At 42.1% G+C, this 24,476-nt stretch overlaps 1 protein-coding gene across 2 annotated transcripts in view; it reads left to right on the forward strand.

The window, feature by feature from the left end:
• ACVR1 (activin A receptor type 1) overlaps positions 1-24,476 on the forward strand; it is a 123,416-nt gene that overhangs the window by 59,522 nt on the left and 39,418 nt on the right. For both annotated transcript variants that reach the window (XM_028113143.2, XM_028113145.2), the window contains 2 exons: positions 6,065-6,138; positions 22,912-23,175. In XM_028113143.2, coding sequence (XP_027968944.1) covers positions 6,072-6,138; positions 22,912-23,175 — 331 coding nt within the window. In that variant the 5' untranslated portion in view covers positions 6,065-6,071. The remainder of the gene's footprint in view (positions 1-6,064; positions 6,139-22,911; positions 23,176-24,476) is intronic.

Below are 24,476 nucleotides of genomic sequence, written 5' to 3' on the forward strand. Positions count from 1 at the left end.
GCATCTTATGAGCTGAAACAAAGCAGGACAGCCACAGCTATTTGATACAGAGGGAATGAAGTGGAAAATGAGGGACAGTTTCCATCTAGTCAAGCGTGTCAAAATAAAACCTCGTCTTTCGGTACCAGTAAGGCATGCAGTGGGTGATCACAACATCAGAATCTCAGAAGATTTGCTCAGTCATCATCTGTAGATCAGGTAGGGGTGCGGCAAAGTCAGTTTTGTCCTGTATACAACAATTAAAATAAATGTACTGGGGATTCTTTGGTTCCTACATGCGAGCCTAATTTAAACCTTTCACTTGTTTTCATTCAATTAAGCCTCATCTCCCCTCCACCCCCACCCCTGCAGATTATATTGTTCTTTTCCCCTCCTTTCCAAGCCTTATCTTGGGTCCATCTGTCACAGCTGGAATGTTTGTAGTGTAACTCTTTCAGTCAAAACCCTTTCTTTCCCGAAATAATCTGTAATTATTTCCTCTAACTACAGGATGAACTGATCCAGGGGCTGGGTTTCAGTTCTATAGGACTTGTCCAAGAAGCTATTTGTATTCATCTATCGCAGAAGATCAAATTACATGCTAATATTCTGAAAGTAACACCCCACCAGAAACCTTCCAGCGGCAGTGAAGTCTATATAAAACCAAGCCCTGGCAACTTACACATTGCCAGTTCAGACACAGTGTGGTGTTAAAAATATTTCACAGGTCATTTGTGAACTGGAGAAAAGACCCTGACTTATATGGTATGATGGCTTTGGTTTAGCCTTTTTTTTTTTTTTTTTTTTTTTTTTTGCAGCTGTAACTGACAGCTCATGTTTCTTTTCACCCCTTCCACAGGCCCAGGTAGTTTGGTGCAAGCTGCCCTTGGGTTATCTCTCTGCCTGTTGAGCATAGAAGAGACAGAATTGTTGGTACATAATGGACGATTTTTGTCCTGCTTGGAGGTGGTTGTGTTAAGTATATCTTCCCTCAAAGTTTTATGTCTAGAATTTGTCTTACTAGATCTAACTTTGTCCCAGATGTGCCCGACTTACACTAATTTCTGTTTTTATTTCGAGATGTGAGCTACAAGACCGGAGAGTGGGATGGGGGATGGGAGGTAGAAACCACTTGATGAATAATATCAGAGTGGCTTGGTTTTCCTTTCACATCAAGATCTTTTTTTCAGGGATGGGGGACATAATCTGAGGTTGCAGAGCATATGAAATTAATTTTGAGGTTAGAGAGATGGGATGAGGGCATGATTGAAAGGTGGCCCAAATAACCATGAGTAAAGATTATTTTCTAAGAGGAAAATCAAGATGGTTAAAGCACAGAATGCGTTGAAGCTTGAATAAAACGTTAAGGATGACAAAAGCAGGTTGCTAAAATGTGGCTGGCTGGTTTAACAAAGGTTGTGAGTGGTGGTTGAGTAAGACCTGAACTCAGGTCAGATGGTCTTGAGCTTCACCTTGTGTCCTTGAGCAACAAGTTACTTCTACCCGCCCATTTTCTTATGTGTAAAATGGGATTAACGCGAGTATTATTTTAGAGTGTTTTGGGGAGAGATTGAATGAGATAACGCATATGATCTCTAAGCACAGTGTCTGGCTGGTTAGTATGTGCCACTGCTGTTGGATGATAATGATGTAATGTTGACAGATAACTAAGAGAAAACAGAATTACTCTTTTTTTTTTTTTTAAGATTTTATTTATTTATTTATTAGCAAGCGAGAGAGAAACAGCATGAGGGGGGAGAGGGTCAGAGGGAGAAGCAGGCTCCCCGCCGAGCTGGGAGCCCGATGTGGGACTGCGATCCCAGGACTCTGGGATCATGACCTGAGCCAAAGGCAGACACCTAACTGACTGAGCCACCCAGGCACCCGAAAACAGAATTACTCTTAATCCTTTTCCTTGCTTTGCCTTTACCTTTTATCTTAAAGAGAATATATTTGTTTTCCTTATGGAAGGAATAGCATAGACCATATAGAGATATAAAGAAGAAAACTGTAGAAAAGTAGTGACAACCCAAGTCATTTAAAATTGGGAAGGGCAGCTGTACAACCTGGTCTCTCTTTTTTTTTTTTTTAAGATTTATTTATTTATTTTAGAGAGCGTGCATGAGCAGGGTGAGGGGCAGAGGGAGAGGGAGAGAGAGAATCCTCAAAGCAGACTCCCCGCTGAGCATGGAGCCAGTTGCAGGGCTCCATTTTAGGGCCCCGAGATCATGACCTGAGACGAAATCAAGAGCTGGATGCCCAACTGACTGAGCCACCCAGGTGCCTCCAACCTGGTCTTTTAAGATTCTTTCTAACTTGGAGATTATTAGAAGTTGAATTGAGGAGAGAAAATCCCTATTGAATAAGTACTCAGTAAATTATGTGTTGAACAAATGGACAAACCAAATAAGTTTAGGCTCTCTAGACAGTGAACATTTTGTAGACTTTTCTGATGGTGAAGAATCTTAATTCATTTTACAACTTTTCCTTTATCCCCAACATTATAGATAACAAGTTGTTATCTGTTCTTAAGTCTAGGTTTTAGAAATATCCTTTATTCTAATAATAGTGGATTATTGACTAAATTGTTTAATATGAGTTCCAAAAATTGAATATAGAAGTGTATTATACTCTTGATTATTCTGTAACCAATATCAAAATGTTTTCTGATTTTTTTGGGGGGGGGGTAATGTATTGCAATGTATCTGTGGTTTTTATCCAGCTGTAAAATTGTGATGAGCAAAAGAAGTGCCAAACTTGGTCTCAAGCCCACACATGTTAGAAGCTGAGCTAAACAGTAGCTCTGTAAATGGAAATCAGTCTAGGCTATAAGTGGAGTTTAAAAAGTACCATGGGATTTGGAAAGCAGTTCTGTTCTGCCCTGGTGATATACCTTTTTGTAGTAGGACTATCATGAGACTGTTCTATCTCCCAAGAGAGTAGTCCTGAGACATTGTAAGAGATGGTGCTGATTTAAAGAGGGTGCCTTAGTTAAGATGGGAGGTCCCTAACCCTTTTTCTGAATAGCTATTTTCTTTGTGTCTGAAGGAAAGACAGATCAATTACTAGGGATGGAAGGCCTTATCCAAGAACAGAAAGGAGATGGTATATACTAGAGGCAAGAATTTATACTCTGAATCCTTTAGATAATAGACTGTAATCCCCAGTAGCCTATGATTTTTCAGTTAGGCATTTTGACCGTAGAACATTGCATAAGGATTTTGGTTCAACCTAAAGTAGATGAACAGTTGAGAACCTTTTTGTCATAGGTTTATGTCTCATTTAAGAAGTATTTAGTTGTGTACATAAAGTATTATTCCTGCATTAAAAAAAAATGTCTAATGCCTTCTTCCTTGACCATTAGACTTGCTGACTTCTTTGATGTTAGAGAAGTTAATGAGATTTCTAAACCTGTAGAACAGTAACATTTTTGTCATGTATCAGATAAATGTGCATCCTAAACTATCAGGTGCCATCTGGTTATCTGGTATGGCATGGTAGAAGGAATGATCAATTCAAGAGTAAGGCAGTGGTTTTCAAAATGTCCAGAATCCCGTGGACTCTCCATGACTTTCTCAGCAGTTCCACGAGGTCCTTACGTCTGTGTGAGGCTGTATTTTCTATACGTACTTTAACCAGTGCAACATGGCGTGACAGACTTAGTGCAGAATCATGCATGAGAATCCAGTCGCTTTCTACTAAGCTAAACATACAGAGATTTACAAAAATGGGAAATAATGCCACTTTTCTTACTACCTTTTTTTGGAGAAAATAATTTTTTTTTAATTCATAAAACACGGGGTAGTGTGTTTATTGTTGTTTTAAAGCAAACGCAATATTAAAAAGTTCTCCAGTTTTAATTTCTAGTAGAGGAAGTATTGATAGATATGGCTCACATTGACACACTGCTTAGAGTCCTCAATACTTTTTAAGACTATACAGTTATTCTGAGACCAAAAAGTGTGAAAACCACTGGAGTAAGGCATCCCTGAACTATTGATTTTTATGCTACTCCCTTTCCCCACTACCAGTCCCTCTTTTTTTTGCCAACCTATATCTGAAACTTCTTAGCCAAAAATACTTGAGAGCAGGATAGTTGAAAATTTACCTTTAAAAACAGTATTTTCTTTTTAGCGTATTTTAAAATTGGGAATATATCCTTAGGGCTTCAAATTGGGACTTTAGCATGCTGATTTTTTAAAAATTAAAATATGACCAGGAGGGGCGCCTGAGTGGCTCAGTTGTCAAGCATCTGCCTTCAGCTCGGTTCGTGATCCCAGGGTCCTGGGATCTAGCCCCATGTTGGGCTCCCTCCTCAGCAGGGAGCCTGCTTCTCTCTCCCACTCCTCCTGCTTGTGTTCCCTCTCTCACTGTCTCTCTCTCTGTCAGATAAATAAATAAAATCTTAAAAAAAATATGACCAGGGATTTTATTCCAGAACATTCTCCTCTCTATGTTCTTTTTCCCCTTTCCTTTTGGAGGTACCATTTTTAATAGCTGAATTAACTGGTCTGCTTCTCCCTTTCCCTCTGCCCCCCCCCACTTGTGCTCTCTTATTCTCTTTCTCTCTCAAATAAATAAATAAAATCTTAAAAAAAAAAAAAAGAAACCAAAAATGATAAAGATACAACAAACACAGTCCTTACTATCATGGACCTTAGAAGATCTATGGTGGTAATCAAATAATCATCCAAACGATTATATAATTAAAAATCAAATTAAGTATCAGTTATAAAGAAACATGGTTAAATAAGACCGCTAACAAAATAACTTGAGATTTTCTGGAGGGTAGAAGAGCTTCCCCGGGAAGGTTATATCTATATAGGAAGCAAAAAGATGAGTAGAAGGGACCAGAAAAAGGATGATAGTGTGTGAGTGCACATGCATGTTTGTGTGTGTTGGGGTATGTAGCACCCTGTGGCGGAGGGTAGCATTTAAGGAAAAAGGCACAACTTCTCAGCTTCCACAGAAATCCTGTGGCTAGGGGAAGCATGGTGTCCTGCGGATTGATGACTAGTCAAAGGTTTAATTTGTAAACATTATTTCTTGTAATAAAGAATTAGTATAACCAAACTCACCATATTCCCAAAATTTTGCAGGAATTATTGAAATGGAAAAGTTCTTTGTTGTAGTCCTTTGACTTGGAAAAATTGAGCTTTTGCTAATGTAGTTTCAGGGCAGTATCAACCTTAAATTTATATCAGGTAACTACTTTCTTTCATTTGTATACTTTGATATACTACAAACTTACATGATTTCTTGCTGTCTTGGTTGTATGTATTCTTTGTTAAATTTGAGGTTTGTGTAAGAACGCATTGCTTTGCCATAGATGGGGGATAAGTTGTATATTTTTTTTTGTTTGTTTGTTTAAGGATTTTATTTATTTTATTTGACAGAGAAAGACAGTGAGAGAGGGAACGCAAGCAGGGGGAGTGAGAGAGGGAGAAGCAGGCTTCCCGCTGAGCAGGGAGCCCGACAGGGGCTCAATCCCAGGACCCCCGGAATCATAACCTGAGCCGAAGGCAGACGCTCAATGACTGAGCCGACAGGCGCCCCTGGTTTTTTGTTGTTGTTGTTGGTCCCCTTTTGGGCTGTGTGATAATGCTCCACTTTTAATTTCTTTTAAAGGAGAAGTAAGGTTCAAACACAGTAATTTGGCTTGAATTATTCAGTCACTTAATCTTTAACATCATGTTACAACAGTTTATTCATGCTTCTCAGAGTTTTTAAATTTAGTGCCAATTTTGCATTTCATAGGCTAAGATAAAATTCGAACTTAAAATTCTTTGAGAATGCTTAGCCTTATAGCTGAGAATTTTTCATGTCCCTATTGAGTTCTCTGTAAGAGGGTAGTCACCTTAGAGTGGCCACCAGTAGGAAGTAAATCTGATTAACTCCTTAAGATGATTTGTTTAGATCTGTGTAAAGGGTATATGTTTAAATTTAGCAAGAAATAAGGCGACATATGTGAGGGGGATTTGTAAGAAAGGCCTTGAATGGCAGTTTGAAGATAGTATGCTTAATTTAATTTGTCATCCTACAGTTAAAATTTTTTGTTTTACTTTTATCTATTTTTCCTCCACAGTTGTACAATGGTAGATGGAGTGATGATTCTTCCTGTGCTGATGATGATTGCTTTCCCTTCCCCTAGTATGGAAGGTAAGTGGCTCACTGGGTATTGTTTGGCTCTCTGTAAACTAGTTTATTCTTAATACTATCATACTTAATACTCCTCCGTTCTCCCCCTTTGTTAAGACTTTATTTTTTTAAAGTTATGTTTTAGGTTCACAGCAAAATTGAGAGGAAGGTATAGAGAGTTCTCGTACCCCTTGCCCCCACACATGCAGAACCTCCCCCATTGCCATCATCCCCCACCAAAGTGGTACATTTGTTATGATTGATGGACCTACATTGACACATCATTATCACCCAAGTCCATAGTTTGCATCTCTTGGTGTTATGCATTCTGTCGGTTTGGACAGATGTATAATGACATGTATCCACCATTATAGTATCATACAGAGTATCTCATTGTCCTGAACATCCTCTGTGCTCCACGTGTTTATCCCTTCCCTCCACCCTCCTTGACACTAGCAACCATTGATCTTTTTGCTGCCTCCATAGTTTTGTGTTTCCTAGAAAGACATATAGTTGGAATCATGCATTATGTAGTCTTTTTGGATTGGCTTCTTTCATTTATTAATAGGCACTTAAGGTTTCTCCGTGTCTTTTCATGGGTCGATGGCTCATTTCTTTTAGCACTGAATAATATTTCATTGTCTGGATGTACCACAATTTATCCATTGACCTACTGAAGGGACATACCGGATGCTTCCAGGTTTTGGCAGTTATGAATAAAGTTGCTACAAACATCCATGCGCAGGTTGTGTGTGGACATGTTTTCAGCTCCTTTGGGTAAACAGTAAGGCTTGTGATTACTGGGTTTTATGGTAGAGTATGTTTAGTTTTTTAAGAAGCCTCTCCATTGTCTTCCAAAGTGGCTGTACCATTTGCATTTCCACCAACAATGAATTAGAGTTCCTGTCGCTCCACATCCTCACCAGCATGTGCTGTTGTCAGTGTTCTGGGTGTTGGCCACTCTCATAGTGTGTAGTGGTGTCTCCTTGTTGTTTTATTTTGCATTTTCCTGATGACATGTGATGTGGAACATCTTTTCATATGCTTATTTGCCATCTGTATATCTTCTTTGGTGAGGTGTGTCTGTTAAGATCCTTGGCCGATTTTTTAATCAGGTTGTTGTGTTTGCTTATTTTTGAGTTTTAAGAGTTCTTTGTATATTTTGAATAACAGTCCTTTATCACATGAGTATTTTGTACATACGTTCTCCCATTCTGTGACTTGCCTTTTCATTCTCTTTTGTTGTCTTTCACAGAGCAGAAGTTTTTAATTTTAATGAAGTCCAGCTTATTAATTATTTCTTTCATGAATTGTGCCTCTAAAAATTTATTGCTGTACCCAAGGTCATCTGGGTTTTCTCCTATGCTATCTAATATTATATGACATAATATTATGTAATGGGCTTTACATTAAGTTTCTAGTGGACAGTAATGTTGTAACCATTTAGGTATCCACAGTCTAGATTCTGCTCTACGCAGTATTGTTAAAAACATTTCAATAATGCTGCAGGCTTTTCGTGCCAAGAAGATATAAAATAAGGATCCTATGTGGTAAGTTTAAAAGAATTGGAGGTGTTTAAACCAGAGGAGGGGTTGAGTCCTAAGTTGTAGGGATTAATAAGGATTTAGTTGGAAAAAATTGATGGGTTAATATTTCTCACCTGGGGGCTATTTTCCTCCCCAAGGAATATTTGACAATATCTGGAGACATAACAGGCACATTTCTAGGATTTTTTCTCCACTGTGTAATTGCTAAACACTATGATAACTAGAAAAAAAAATCTACAGAAGGTGGTGGAATAAAGTCCCTCCAAATTCCCTTCCCTTCCCTTCCCTAGGTATAGTATCAGTTCTCTATGGTATGAAGCAGTTCCTTTTGGTTTCATTTGATATCATGGGTGGAACTGTGGTTGTGAGCATGATTGAAAAGAAAGAGTGGAAGACCAATTGAGGTGGCAATACGGTGTGAACAGAGATGGAGAAGTCGAGAGAGAATGGAGAAGAGAGAAGGGGAAAAGGGCATTTATGAATCAATATTAGCAACTCTGCCATTGGTTGTTTTTTCCTGCTTTTAGCTCTTAAGCTGCGCAAAGAATCCAGCAAATGACCCTCTAATGTCACAGCGAAGATAGGTAATGGAACAAGTCCGTCTGGCTGAAGTGGAAATGGATTGCCACTGAAGTTTTGCTATTTAATATACCACCACCACTAGGATGTTTACAAGGAAGGAAAAGGGCACATCATCCTTTAGTTGCAATAGCTTTTTTTTTTCTCTTCAACCAGAATATTCCGTGAGTGCTATGGCCTACAGTGCTCTAATCATAACAGTTGCCTTAGTCCTGTCTTCCCTCCATGACTCAACTCCTTGTTAACTGTCAATAGCATATTCTATGAAAAGACTCTTTGTTTTTGTATATTTACTAGGAATTAAAAAAACACACTGAGAACCCCTAATTGTAATGCACTCTAATATATTCAACATTAGTCATAAAGCAAATGTTAAGTACAAAATGCTTAACCAAAAGAGGTAAATAATAGGGTAGTTAACTAAAATCTTTATACTAGCCCCATACATTGTCTAGTGCAGACCTTTAGACCAAGTTTAAAAGGAAAGAGACCCGGGGCGCCTGGGTGGCTCAGTCGTTAAGCGCCTGCTTTCGGCTCAGGTCATGATCCCAGGGTCCCGGGATCGAGCCCCGCATCGGGCTCCCTGCTCAGCGGGAAGCCTGCTTCTCCCTCTCCCATTCCCCCTGCTTGTGTTCCCTCTCTCGCTGTGTCTCTGTCTGTCAAATAAATAAATAAAATCTTTAAAAAATAAATAAATAAAAGGAAATAGACCCATGTTTGATGTTTGCAGAATAGCTGTGGCACCTTATTGATTGTGCTTCAGTGAAGCTAGATGGCATTACTGGGGCATAAATAAGAAAGCTATAGAGATTTAGTTCCAATATATTTTGTTGGGTAGTGTACTCTTTTTAGCTCATTGGGGGAAAAAGAAGAAAAAACAAGCAAAACTTCTTCCCCTTTGTCTCCCACATTATTCCCAAGTGTGTTCTTAAATATTGATTAGAAATAGTGTTAACACTTCAAATAATAGGTCCCAAACATTGATTTTGATAGGGTTTGGTTAGTATGAGTGTGCTTTAGAACATCTCTCAAGTTGTATGGAATCCTAAATACTCTAGGGGAAAAAAGACCAAATAAGCTTGGAAAATATTGCTTACTATAAGTACCTCTGATGATTATAGGTACTATTTATTGAGTGGCTAATATGTGCCAAATGTTGAGCTGTTTTATATGTGTTATTTCCCATAATCCTCATGATTACCCTCATGAGATAGGTTTTTGGGGGATGTGCCTTTGAATTGTTTAAAACTCTTGCTTACGGGGGCGCCTGGGTGGCTCAGTTGTTAAGCGTCTGCCTTTGGCACAGGTCATGATCCCAGGGTCCTGGGATCGAGCCCCACATTGGGCTCCCTGCTCTGTGGGGAGTCTGCTTCTCCCTCTCCCACTCCCCCTGCTTGTGTTCCCTCTCTGTGTCTCTCTCTCTGTCAAATAAATAAAATCTTAAAAAAAAAAAAACAACTCTTGCTTACGTTAACACAACCAACAAAAGGTGTAATGTACTTTAAGGAATGGTGTTCAAGAGTTTCAGTCATTATCGGTCTTCTTCAGAATTTGACTTTTTTTTTTTTTTGGTCCTTAAATTAGCTACATCCACTTTCACATTATATCTGGTGCCTGCTAGAATCCGGCTCAGTCCAGTGTGTTTGAGAGCTGAGATGAGAGCTTGTAATAGCAAATGATCAGGCTCCTTCACCTGGGTTTGTGTTTTTTATTTCTCATCTCTCATACCAGTATTCATTTTTCATGTTCATTATACATACAACTGTAGCTGCAGGAAGAGTTTTATTTGCTCTTACCGAGAAGAGCACTTGAGGCCTAATTATCTGTATATCCTTCCTTTCCCTTCCCATTAATAAAACTAATCATGCTCTAATACTACGATTATGCCACTGGGGAAAAGTCCATTTTTGTTCCAGAACCTCCATGTTTGGCTTTCCCTTTATCCCTGAGAGCATTTGCTGGTGACGTCCATGACACAAATACTTAAAATGGAATATTGCTTCAGTAATATTTCTAAGCTAAGATGACCCACATTTTATCAAATTTGCTAGCCATAGTTTTGATTTTATTACAGCAACAAGGGCTGGACTTTTACAGAGTTTTGTTGTAAGAGGTTTTGGCCTGTCCTAGAGAAGATTGCTAAGTTCTAAATTATTTTGTGGGCTGACTTGATTTTACTGTTTCCGAAGCCATTGCCGCTCAGACTTTCCAGCCCAATTACCCAATGAAGGGGATAACGTCAATAGACTTTTTGTTAGGGTCTACAAAGGTGCCCCTCTTTGCCACTGTGGGAGAAGAATAGAATAAGCCTTTCTTTGAATTTCTCATTATTGAAGATTCAGGAAGTTCTTGAAGGGGTGAATGAATGTACGAGAAATGTCTGTATTAAGTTGGTTGCTCTCATTTCTCATTACTATAATTTATCCCTTTTGTTCAGAATAAAATCTTTTTCACGGATACATCATCAAATGAGAGACTTTTTGGGGAGAGAGATGAGATATAGTGAGCTGTTTGCCACTCACTCCTAGGACCTAAACTGTAAATATCTGATGAAGCGACATACTTTTAAGATACTGCTTCTTTGTTGTTAGATTTTCTTATCTAACAGAATGATGGTGTATTAGTTGATGTAAGGTGAACTATGACAAAGCCGCCTTTGAGCTTTTGCTTCTTGGGAAATGTTTGTTTCGGCTGTGGGTAGTTAAAACTAAAGCCACATCCAATTTTTTTTTTTCAGTGAACATTTAAAAACATATATTCAGTGCATTTATATGAAAGGAGGGTAGTAGCAGTAGGGTGTGGAGAAGACTCTAAAAATTCAATCTAAGTCAAATATTGAACAGATGTGAAAACAAACCCAAAATCCAAGGTCGTTAAATGATTTCCTTGTGGTCAACAGTGAGAGGGCAGTGCTGTAGCTTCTGGGCTTCTCTTTTATGAAGACAGGTCTCAAGAATGAGAAGATGAATGCCATCGCCTCTTTATGGAAAAGCTAGTGAAGCAGGAGATTTGTAGGTGTGTCACATATGCGACTTTTGCTCTCATAAAGGAACACTAAGGAAAACAAGACACAATAAAGAATTACTTTGTAACTCCCCAAACACTATTACCCGGCCTCCTCGGAACTTCCTTCTGCAGCCTAGCATGACCTCAGGCCAGCTTCCACAGATAATGATTATACGGCATAGTCATAATTACTCAGAGCTCATGTCAATTCCAAGATCCTGTAAGACACAGAGCGGAGTGACTTTCAAACTTTTCACTGTGACTCACAGTAAGAAACATTTTACAGTTGGACCCAGTGCATCTACATTTAGAAACATTTTAGAGTAGGACCCACACACATCTGAAACAAAAAAACTCATGAAGAAAACAGCAGTTACTCTTACTATGTTTAATGTACCCCCATCTCTTTCTCTCTCTCTTTTGTTCCATTCTATTCAGCTCTATTTTATTATTTTATTTAAAAAGAAAGAAAGAGACCTTGTCTTGAACCACTACATCGATCTCCCTACCCAGGAATGGGTCGTGACCCACGGTTTAAAAAAGGTGACTCCAGTCTGCTCCTGAGAGCTCACTGCCCGGAAATCCCTGCTGCCCCCAGGTCAAAGCTCTGACAACTGCCCTGTGTATTCTGCAGCAGAGCTGGCCCCGAGCCCTTTATTTTTTCACAAGTTCATGAAGCCTGACCATCCTCTCTTGCTCTAAGCCAGTGGTTTGACAGGAATAGGGAAGTTTACATTTGTGCCTCCTCGGCCTCGGTCATAACACTGGAACAGCTGCTGCCTGATTCTAATCAGCTGAATCTGAGCTCTGCAGACTGCCGGGGGGGGGGGGGGGGGGGGTGGTCCTAGATCCACGGTAATGCGGCATCTAATTCTTTGTTATGGGTTAGAGCAGAGCTCGGACTTTCTGAGGATAGGACACTGGGGGGATGTGGGAAGGAGGAGGAATAGGAGGAAGAATGAAATCTCTCTTGGGAAGGCAGTGGTGAAAATCACCTGAAACAGAACAAAACAAACAAAACCCCCACCTCTGCCTGGAACTGAATGGTGATTTGGAATGGGAGTGGCCTTTTTTGTTTGTTTTGCTTATTTTGCCGCATTTATTTCCTCTTCTAAATGCGGGTACCCGCACCAAGCCAGTTTGGATGGATCCATTCAGGAAAGTTGTAAAGAATGGGTGGGTGGGGGGGGCGGAAAGATACCCACAGTCCGGCTGGGAATCAGACTCCTCTGCTGTGTATATTGTACTGCCCGTTGCCATGCTGAGTCACCCACAGTCACGGCTTCTCTTCACCTTTAACACCATGTCCTAGTTCGTAGGCTTCATGGTATCAGTTTTGCAAAGCGTTAGGGTGAATTTTTGGTAGGTAAATGATGTTGCTAGTTGAAGAGTGTCTTCTGAAGGGAACCTCTGGGCCGTGCATTGGAATCAGGCCTTTCTCAGGAGAGAGACAAAGGCAAACACTGTCACGAGCCATCGTCATCTGCTTTCCTGTGTGTCTGTGTGCATGTGTTCCCTCACTTGTCGGGCTGTTCCCCCAGTGGCACGATGGAGACAAGTGATAGGATGGTTGTGAGGAGTTTGTGGGGAAAACGTGCAAAGTGAGGCCCAGAGTGGAGTGTTCATTTTATCCCCAGTGTCTACGACAGTGCCTGGCACGTAGTTGGTGCTCAATGAATATTTGACGAATGAATGAATAGATAATGTTGGCTACAATTATAGTTATTATAATATAGAAAAGATAACATAAGAGGGACTGATCTGGGCTGAGGAGGTAAGAGCACATCTTTCAAAGAATTTATTCTACTTTGGGAAAAGAGAGTCAGTTACAGCACAACCTTACAATCTTGGATACGGTAGCGCAAGTGCACCGCTAGGCACGGACGATGTCAGCGTAACTAGAAGTGGTTCCTGCTGGCAAGGAGTCCCCGTCTGGTTGCAGGAGGCAAAGGTTATAGCCCAGCACTGGGGATATGAACAGGAAGGGCCTCCATATCACACTGGGCTGGGATTGGAGACAGCAGTCCAGGGAGCTGGGGTTTGGCAGGATCGACGGGGACTAGGGCAACAAAGGAAGGACTGAGAAGGACTTCTTGCCCAGGGAAGGGCCTCACCCAGAGAAGTTGTGGGGGTGGGGGACAGACGACACCACCTGGGCAGTTCCAACATGGCCAGGGCAGTCTTGAGAAGGGATCTGGGTTGGGAGTAGAGGTCCTGCTGGCCTGGCAGGGCCTGGGGCCCTGAGCCAGTTGTCTCCTATCCGGAGGGCAGTGAGAGCTATTGTAAGGTTACGGAGGGGCAGTTTGTTTTCAAAGAGTTGTATGGTGGAAGTGGATCACAGGGTATGGCGACGTGAGAGGTAAACGGATGAGGAAAACCAGTCCTGCGGTGTTGGTGTTGTGGGGGCCAGGCCCGCATGCTGTATTTTGGGAGGTATCCCAACTAGAGCAACTTCATGGTGGCGAGCAAAACAAAAAGAGAACCTTTGTTCAAAGAGGAGACCTTTGTTATTATTATTACTCACATATAACAGCCACTGGAGGGGCACACGATAAGCTAATAATAATGCCACTGCTACTTTTATTAGGAAAACAGAAGCCTGAGCTGCTGACTTTTCTAGCAACTTTTGTAGGACATTTAAGTCCCTCTCGCCGGCCCTTTGTTCCTGTGTTGCCATGGAGTGTCAATAACCCGGCTCAGAATAACCCAGGCAGTGACATGCGAGGTGCAGCTTGCTTGCTGGCCTGGTGGCTGGCCAGGTTATACTGTTTTCATTGCTCCCATCTTGGGAGGAGCACTGAGCAGCTGGTTGCCCTGGCAGCTATGAAAGGTGGATGTCTCTCGGCTGCCTGGAGTTGGAAATGCAACCCAGACTTGCCTGCCTACTGAGCATGTGCAGCGCCTGATGCAGCTGATAGCGACTGAAAATAGCCCACTGAGCACCTGTCCCTTGTACACCAGCCCCTGGCCGACTGCCATTTAGGACAGCGTGGGGACTCAACTTGGTGGATAGGTGAGGGGCTGCTTCATTTTAATGGTTCTTAGGAAGATCTTGAGAACCTTTGGCCCTGGCTTAAAGGGACAGTAAGAAAGTAGCAGCCTCTTCTGAGCAGTTCCCTTTGGCACTTCTGCCATTAGTGGGTGGTCACAGTGGCTGCATACTTAGAGCATGTGCTGAAGACTCCATGCAGTTCTCTTCGCTCGGCCAGACTGTGGTCCAGTAGACTGAGGGTATACGTTTTCTCCTGGAGGTAGTAGCTTTCCTGAAAAACTCCTGGAAGGTAGCCACCCATGGTTTACATTGCCTCAGTTTTAGGATGGGGAGGCATCGGCTTAAACTATTTTGTTTGATTTTCTGCCTGTTCTTTAATCCCCCATGATTGTCAGTAGATCACCTCTACAAGGTGTCTCATTGCGAGATTCTCCTTTCTCAGCAGTCCAAATGTGGGCATAGAATAGAATCACAGCAGGGTTACGGGGCTGTCTGTTCCCCTTTGGGACTCCTTCCATTGCCTTCTGGGCTTTCATCTCTTCAGCGGGCTTGCCATTGTTGGGCACGGTTGGCATGCCAGTGTGGATGGAAGCGGGCTCTGGAAGGAAATGCTTCTGAAATGACTGGTGGTATTAAAGCTACTATTTAAAAGTGACCCTTCGTAGATACTTGGGTTATCTTTAGGCTGTCAGTGCCCTGCAGCTACAGGAGCCAATGGCAATCTGTGGAAACTCTGGCCTGGTGCTTTCGCCTTAGTTTGTGTTTAGATATCTTGCTCCCCAGCCAGAGGCCTCGTGACACATCTCAGATTTAGCTGCCTTTCTTCTGCCAAGGTCCGAGGTGATTGTGGAAGCTGGAAATGGTGTGCTGTGCCACAGAGATTGGTGGGGGTGGAGCATGGGGGAGGGAACGAGTGTTTGCAAAGCCAGTTCTGGTTCACAGGGATCTCAAAAAAATGCTTTTGGTTTCCACTTTGAGTGTAGGCACCCGGAGCCTTTCTTTGGGCTCAGGGGTAAAAAAGAATAAGCTCAAAATGACCCGGACTCACCTATGTCATGGTGACTCTAGGACCCTTTAGTGTATGACGAATCAGCCAATCTTCTTAAGTGTTGAATTTGGGAATTAGTGAATTCTTGTGGACCATATTAATTACACTGATAGGGGAAAGAAGACATACAAAGCAAAGATCAAGTTAAAGGCTGGAATACAGATGCACAAGGCATGTATTCATGGGATTGAAGGCATGGGATGCTTCTGGTAATTAACCTTGCATTGGTGTTCTGGGCCTGGTAGAACCTTAGGATGTGAGTTGGCAGATTAGGGCACAGGGAAGTAGCAGTATTCAGAGGTTTGATCGGTGCCCTTGTTTTTCACTCTTGGATATCTTAATCTCTTGGGCTTCATCCAGGCTGGGAGCAAATAGTCTAGCAAGCACCTTATTCCCTCTGTGCTTTTTTTCTGGGGGGGGGGTAGAGTAGGGAGCTAGAGAGGGGGAATTTAACTAATTCTGGACATTTTTACCTTTGGCTTTGGGTGCTGCAATGCCTAGAGACTGGGATCCTAAGACTGTTGTCCAACAAATTGTAGCCCTGCCCATCTTCTGAAGGATTTATCTCTGTGGTTTGAAAGCTTCCAGAAAGGGTGTGGGGGTGTGGTGGTGATTTGCTGCCGGTAAGTAGAGGAAAGATTGGCAACCCTGAAGGCCCGATTACTGGTAGGGCACAGAAGGGCAGATAGAGGGGGGGAGCCTTGCGCCGAAGCCGCCCTATAGTTCCTTCTCCACTGTCCTATCCCATGTGGAGCCCTTGGTTAAGGTTTCCTAACGCCAGAATTTTCCGTACAGAGCCTGGCTAGGAAACCCTCACTGGAGCAAGGCATGCACTCCCTTGTTAGCCGGTGGAGCGCTGAGAGACAACCCACATGAGTCAGGCACACCTCTTCCCACACTGTGAACAGAGCTTCCAGCCTCAACATTGAATAGATGGGACTACATCGCTGGTTCTCTTCAAAGCTCAACCAGGAATGGCTTCCCTGAAATGTTTATTATAATTCACCAGGTCTTTTTCTCTTCACCCTCAGGCTGTGGTACTCTCTCTTACTCTTCCTGTAAGCGGAGCTTCGCTCAGACCCGGGCATTGTCAATATATGGGGTGGGGATATTCCCTGGTCTTTAAAGGAATTCCTTAGTAGGTGATTTCCATTAGGCCTTGTAACCATTTATTTCTCTGAAGCAGAGAGTCACGAAGTTTGAAGACACAATGAAGAAAGGGGTCATTATTTTCCCCCTATTAAAGAGTTGCTTCATAGACATGGTGCAAGTGTTAAAGCCGTGTCTTTGCTACATTCTGGGAACCATAAAAAGCACGGAAAAGACAGACCAATATTGTCTTAGGTCAGTACCCCACAGTGTTCTTTAACTTGTTAGTCACTTAAACACAGACCAGGTTTTTGGCTTTGAAATCGAAGGTGCGGCTGCTGCAATAGGGCTTAATTTACAGGGATTATTTCAGAGACAAGGAGTCAGCCCAGACACAAAATAAACAGATGGCACTTTTTTTTCCCCCCTCTCAGCTTCAGCAGTTCAAATGCAGGATGACTTGGGAATCCTTATCACCTTCAGCAAAGCAAGAAGGGGAAAATGATGTAATTCACTCTTCCCCACTCCCTGCTGAAAACGCCATTACTTTCACCGAGAGGAGGAACATGGCAGCAAATACCAGGGGGCATCTTTCTCACTGCCGAGCAGGCAAGTCCTGCATGACTTCCCTCACACGGCAGGAGTCAGGGCGCTTATGACGTGTCCATCGTTCTGGTCACCTTCGCATTGTAGTAGCCCAAAGTCCTCACATCAGCCATCCAAGGAAAGACCATCCAGAAAAGCCCTGCTGTTCTATTAATGTATTAAGTAATTCCTTGTTTTAGGGATGCTTGTATTTTACCTCTTTCTTCTTACAGACAAACAGGCAAACAGAACACCTACTGCACCACAACAAGTATTAATTTTCTACACTTGTAAGCCGGAGTAGGTGAACAGATGTGACTCTATGGCGAGCTCCACTAGGAAGAAGTGGTTTGCACAGACATGCTGGCTCAGTGACTAAGCCTTGCCTTAAGATCTCTGCTGACATTTAAAGACTTTATAGGCTCAGTCTGCTCTGAAAACCAGCATCATGTCTCTTGCCACTTCTAAATCCTTTCTGTGAAGAGAAAATTCATTCTGAAGCAAATACTCATCAGGCTTGTACTCCTGTCAATTACTGAGGCAGGTGGGGGTATGTAACAGGGAGCAGAATAGGCTCAGTTCCTACCCTCATGGTGCTCCTAGTCTGGAGGAAAGACCTGGACATTCAGTAGCCAGACAGACACATGCATGGGAGTGTAGGCAGGTGGTTCCTACTTTAAATCTGAGGGTATGAACAAAGGCTTCTCCGAAGGGAAGGCAGATGATAACTAGGTAAATGGGGTGTCGGCAGGGAGGGAGTGAAGCCTTACCCGTGGAGGAAATTCCATACCTAAAGGACCTGACATCCTAGAGCAAGAGAGGCCTTCCAAAAATGGAGGGGTGATGAGGGGAGCCTAAAGAGGTAGAGATCGGCTCCACCAGGACTTCTGGCCCCATGAACCACCCCGTCTGTATTTCAAGAATCATGGCAGGCAGAGAGGACTACATCTGAATGGGGATGCCGTTTGCTCAGTTCCAGAACACTGGAGGAAGGGCACATTTGTAGCCATCATCAGTTCAAAATCTTGGGAATCCTGAAATCATTTTTTGTTGTTGTTATTCTAATTTATATGTGATCCTGTTTGATCTTTCTTAACTCCTGGAATATGTTTTCTTCTTGGCTTTACAACTTTGCCAAGTATTGGTTTCTCTGATCAGGGGGAAAAAAAGTGATTTGGGTTCCCTAAATGGGTGTTTTATAATGAGTATTTAGGCTCCTGGTGTACTGTATTCCCGAGCATATAGCTTGCCTTCTTGCCAGACCATCAAATGCCCTTCACGAGGCGTTCCAGACTGACCTTTGTGTTTCTGTCTTAGGAGCAGGCTTCTGGCAGTGATACCTGGCATTGCAAAATCCATCACTGAGCCTTTGTTTAATGCCAGAGATCTCAAATGCTTTCTGATTCTGGAGAAGTGCCAAGCTGCACTCTTGGATTAGGAGGCGATGGAAGGACTCCCATATCTATAAGCCTAATATAAGCTGTCATTTCAAATGAATGAATCATTTATGCTGTTGGAAGGAGTCCAGGGATGTTTGGGGTTCCTTTTTTTTTAGCCTATAAAATTCTGAGCTATACGACTTTTATAAGAATAGTCTAATCACCACATTGTTATTTGTGCTACTTTGAGGTGAGTTCTAAGAAAATCAGTCTGTTTCTTTTGCTGACCTCTGGGGTCATAGCTGCACGCTGGTTTACTTGTAGCGTTTTCTCATTTGTCTTTTGTGTCAGACTTTAGTGGGAGATACGAGGTTTTGTGCACCATTTAGAATGATAATCAGTTTAAATGCTTTAAAGTATTATGGAGTGCATGACTGAGAACGTTGAGGATAAGCCCATAGTGTTGTGCTTCAATTTGTCAAGTCCCACTTGGCTCAGGTTGTGATCCCAGAATCCTGGGATCAAGCCCCGTGTTCAGCTCCCTGCTGAGCAGGGAGTCTGCTTCTCCTGCTCCCCCTGCTTGTGTGCTTTCTCTCTCCGTCAAATAAATAAATAAAATCTTAATAAATAAATAAATAAAATAAAACATAAATGTAAATACTTTTACTCTGAGGTACAAGATCATCCCAAACTGTGAACATTCTTTAAAAAAAGTCCACAATACTCTTTGCCCTGCGTCTTCCTGTGACTGTCTACGGTTAGGCTACCAGAGTAGGTGTGTCCAGATGATGAGCTGAGTATCGCCCAGAACAAGCAGGATCTTTGAAAAGATTTGGGATTCTGAGCCTGGGCCTCTGGTTTTGGAGCCTGCCCCCAGTCCTCCCAGGATTGGCTGGGAGTCGAGGACTCCCTGCTGCTCCCAGTCAGGCCCGGGTGTGTTCACAGGGACCTGGTTCTGGTGATACAAAGGGCACGCAGTGCCAGCCATAACACTGAGTAATGCTGGGAGGTGCCTTTTAGAACAAACAATGTGGGTGAGCTTTGCAGACAGGGAATACCTCTGGCTTGACATTTAAATTACTGAATTATTTAAATGAATGTCAATTAGGTGGCGTATACTGGCTGCCTTCTGCCAGGGCACTTCCTAGTTATTTGCACAGGCAGAGTGTAAAGTACTTCATATCAGATGTGGCACTTCCTGTCTGTCCTGTTGAAAATCAGTCACAGAAGGTGACTATCCATGTCTTGGTGTGTCTCGATGTATACAGTATACCTATCACTGTCTGAGAGATTAGAGGTCCAGACTCTTACCTGTGGCCCTAGAAGGGATTTTTGTGCTCACTCTTGGATCCTGTGCGCCACCCCCGCCCCCCTCCAACGCACTCCAGATAAAATATCACAGGCTCACACATGTTACAGTTATTCCTAAATTTTGACGAGACTAAAACAGTGAGTCATGGGCATTTTGGGGCCTGCTGTGTTCTTAGAATTGTGGATATTAAGATATGAAAATGCTACTACCTTGCTTTTAACCTTCTTTGTTGAATCAGTAATCCTAGCTCAGAAATCTTTTTGGCATCTCTTCGACTAATCCACTCTGTTGGATGAAGCTGCCAAAGTGGCATTTAACTAATGTGTGTGTGCATGCAGGCATGTCGTGGGACATGTGGTCATTCTTATAGACTTATGAATTCAGGGTCTTCATTTATACTTGGTGGTATATAAAGAATAGATTCATGAAGGGCTCTGCTAATTAGTTACATGGAAATATACAAATTAAGAAGATTAAATGTTGGTGAGAAGCACAACTGGAAGTGAAGCTGGTGAAGGCTTTGTACTTTTCCCATTAGCTAACTGCTGGACTGAGCTCATGGTTCTTCATAGCAGAAATTAAGTTAATTACCATGTATCATTAACAACCGTCTTTCTTCCCCTTTTTTCTTTTTCTGGATTGTGGAGGAGAGGCTCTGAAAACTCTAGTTTTTGACACCTTAAGAAGAATGACCTATTTAAAGGTAGTCAACCCCAGGCCACTTGTGTACAACTAGTGAAGGGATATAAAGATTCAGGGAGAGTATTTAATAAATGAATGAATCCCTTTGACTTACTTTATGATCCCCACAGGATAAGATCTGATTACAGTTTATAACCCGTGATGCCTGTGTGCACTGCAGAGTTGGGTATAGTGAGTTGACTTTTACTAAAGATGGTATTTACTTGAGGCTGCTCAATTCTGGCAAAATTCTTTAGGTTACATTCCAGACATCTGTCAGACCATCCCCACATCCTGTCAAAAAATAGGAACCTTGGAAGGGCAGTCCACATCTTATGAATATGGAGCTAGAGTTCAGTTCGGGCTCTTATTTATTTATTTATTTATTTATTTATTCATTTATTCATTTATTTATTTTTTCAGTATGCTCTACCCCCAACTTGGGGCTTGAACTCATGATCCTGAGATCGAGAGCTGTATGCTCTACTGACTGAGCCAGCCGGGGACCCTAAGGGCTCTGATTTTAAAAGCAGAGTTCAGTCTGAGAGCACATGAAAGGAATTATTATTGTTGTTATCTTATTTTTTTTAAATTTTACATTTTTTATTAGAACCACAAGATGTCATTAATTGTTTTGTACCTGGACCATCCATTTCCATAGGCTCAATGATGAGCAAGGCCTCTGTTGTCCAGCGTTACCTGTCTGTGGTTGTACCTAATGGACCACAGGTGCAGCGAGTTGAGTAATCCATACTCCTCAGTCCATTATCAGTCCATGAACAGCTACTCTCTTACATGGTTTTCATTTTACCCCTTCATCCTAACACTGACCCCTCAGCCCCAACCCAGCGTCAATAGACACAACCTCTTCAGTGTGGTAGTATGTATCTTTGGATATCTATGAGCTTTGAAAATATTTAGGACTTTAAAAATATATGTTTGTGTTTCAAATTTTCATAAATGCGTTATTGCATGGTTTTAAAATATAGTGTTTTAAATTCCCTGCTGTAGATCACAAACAAATCAACGGACACCATTAACTCTCCCCCTTACCCTGCCTATCCATTTCCCTCCAAAGAATCATCACCTGTTGGACAGCATAGTTGGCAACCCTCAACCCAGCTCTGTGCCATTCAAGAGTGGCAAGCATGTCTAGACTCCCTAGAAATATTATCTTTCAACTCACTTTTGGCAAGTGTAAACTTTTGCTGGATTATGTCAACAGATATATATGTTTCTCCCCCTCATAGAAATAGATTGGTGCTGGAATTTCTCTAGGCAGGGAAAATAAAGACTATCTTTTGGCTCATTAAAATTTTTGCTCATTAAAAATGTCTGAGGCTCTTGATTCTCGGGGGTGAGACTGGTGACATACATACACTGTCAGCGGCTATTTTGGATTTTCTGCTTTCAGGCATGTCTTTGCTCTTGGATGAGCCCCTTGTGGTTTTCAAAAGAACTAGCAAGTCAATTATAAATAGAAGGCTTGTGTCTGTGTGTCTGCATGCACTTACTCTGTGGGATGAGGCACCCACATTACAGTGGGTAGTGAACTATTTTTCACTTCTTTGAAGAGGGAAGAAGAAAGATTAAGAACACTTCTCTTTTTGAGATAACCCACGTCTCCACACACACCCACACAAATCTGTGTAAATGAACTTGACATTTTCAAAGACCTTACCTTAAGGTCTCCTCTTGAAAGCACAGCCACCCGACCTGTTATTTTAAGAAAGAAGCAGTTACCTCACAGACCTGCCACAGAGGGTTCAAGAATGAGAAGGCAGTCAGTCTGTGCCATAGGCCTTTGGAGCGAGCTTCTGAAAGCTGAATTTCTTTATATGAACACTGCTTCAGAACCTCTAGGGCTTGGCTGTTTACATTCTGTCTTCACTTTTCTTCCCGACTAGTGCAAACTGTTGGGACCAGCAAGTCTGAACTGATCATTCTAACAAGGGAAGGGAAAAGAAAGAGTGGTTTGAAAGATTAGATTGCAAATGAATGTTTCCTGAAGAAGATAATTAGGAGGTCCAATTAGGTGTGCTTCACTATGGATAATACGTTTCTGCCTCGTTCCATTGCACCTTGGACCTAGTGGGTGTGGACAGCTTCTGTGTAACCTACCTGTTACCTGACTGTTAAAACATTGTTCTGTTCCCTCTGTCTCCTGGTACCCTCATCTTCAAATGATGAGCATTATGTCCTGGAAGAACATTTTATTTTGATGCAAGAAAATTGGGATGTGAGAGCCTATCTGGCCAAAGATAACGTGAAAACTGCAGTGGGGGAGGTTCATTGTCAGAAGCATGTGGGTAACCATTCTTTGGCCTGGTGTGATCTAAAAGAGTACACAGCTCGTATAAATGCACTCATATATTGAGAGGTGATTATTATTTGGTGGTTGGTCAAGTGAGAGATATAAGATAACAAAATGTGGACATCACGGCCAGTGATGATTCTTGGCCTGACTTTGTTTGGTAAATGTGTTATAATGGTCTTGGAGAAGCTGTCTCGTTCCCCTGATGGGAATAAAATCCATGGTGTGATTTTTTTTTTTCCTTCCTCTTGCTCTTTTGCAGATGAGAAGCCCAAGGTGAACCCCAAACTTTACATGTGTGTGTGTGAAGGCCTCTCCTGTGGGAGCGAGGACCATTGTGAAGGCCAGCAGTGCTTTTCCTCACTGAGCATAAATGACGGCTTCCATGTCTACCAGAAAGGCTGCTTCCAGGTCTATGAGCAGGGGAAGATGACCTGTAAGACCCCACCATCACCTGGCCAAGCCGTGGAGTGCTGCCAAGGGGACTGGTGTAACAGGAACATCACGGCCCAGCTGCCCACTAAAGGTTCCCATGGACTTTTCTATTTCTAGATCAAGGGTTTCCGTTGGTGGTGTTCTGATTCTGTGTGGGTTAAAGATGGAAATAGCCACAAGGCTTTCCTCCTACTCTTTGAACTAGAGGCCATGAGTGACAAGAAAGGTAGCTCTAGGTGAGGAAGGGAAAGGCATGGCCTTTTGGAGTCTCAAGGGAGGGATAGATATCTTTGGGTAAGTGAGCAAGGTAATGGCTATCTTGGGGACGGCTTGGCTGGCTGGACCTCTCTCCGTAGTCATGTGCAGGTGAACAGCTCTTTCTCTTCAGGAGCCATGATTTCATAATTTCTGAAACAGTTGTGCTTGGTAAATATTCATCTCGATATTGAGTGTGTAGGAAGGAAAACAAAACATAGGCCTCTGGTGGCTGAGTGGGATAGGTTTCCTTCTTTATGAGGAAGGAGACAAAGCCTCACTAATCTTGGCTCCCACATCTGATTTCCCAGCGAACCATCACGGAATCCTGAAGCTGAGTCCGACTTCACACGAACCTTGTAGTTTATGTGAAATCTTCTCTGTGTTGTGTGTGTATGGATTCCAAATCCAGTGGAAATCAGTCTTCCTCTGAAACTGTTACCCCATTAAATGAGCCCTAATTTGCTATCTCAGAGTCCCTGCAAACATTAATGTTCCTTAGTCTTTGTCAGCTCATTCCAAGCCAGTTGATTCTCTTAACCTATGGTACATTTTCAGTTGGCGTAATTACTTAATTTTGCACTCACAAAAGAAGAAACAAACCGAAAAAGTGGAGTGGGAGAGGCTACTAGGATCACCCACTGCCAGAAATGTCAGCCAGCAGGGGAAGAGAGAGAAAAATGAAAAAAAAGAAAAAGGAAAAAACTGATAACAGGATTCTGCTGTGCAGTATTTCAGTTATGGTGATGACCTCAAGGCATATAGGAAATGTTAATTCTGTATGCAAATGAGGTTGAATAATAAAAGAAGATTTTTAAAAGAGAGATTAAGTATTTAAATAGCTAAAACTAAAAGGGTACTTGATGGAACAAACTTTACTCTTAACCTTTTTGAATTAAATGGTAATTAATGGAGTGGATGGCCGTGAAGAAGTATCAGCACTCACAGAGAGGTTATACCTACAGTACGGAAAGTTCCTGATCTGCAGAACACTTCGCAAGACTCCGAGTTGTAATAGAAAATTTATTTTCTTTACTTAAGGAATTTCTAATTCAATTAGGGAGGCACCATATTTATAATTTAATGTTGTATATAATTAGTTTTACACTTTATCGTACAGATGACATGTACTATCGG

Source organism: Eumetopias jubatus, unplaced genomic scaffold (assembly GCF_037043125.1).
Source record: "Eumetopias jubatus isolate StellerSeaLion01/CBP00866 unplaced genomic scaffold, mEumJub1_p1.0 scaffold_3, whole genome shotgun sequence".
NCBI classification, from domain to species: Eukaryota; Metazoa; Chordata; class Mammalia; order Carnivora; family Otariidae; genus Eumetopias; species Eumetopias jubatus.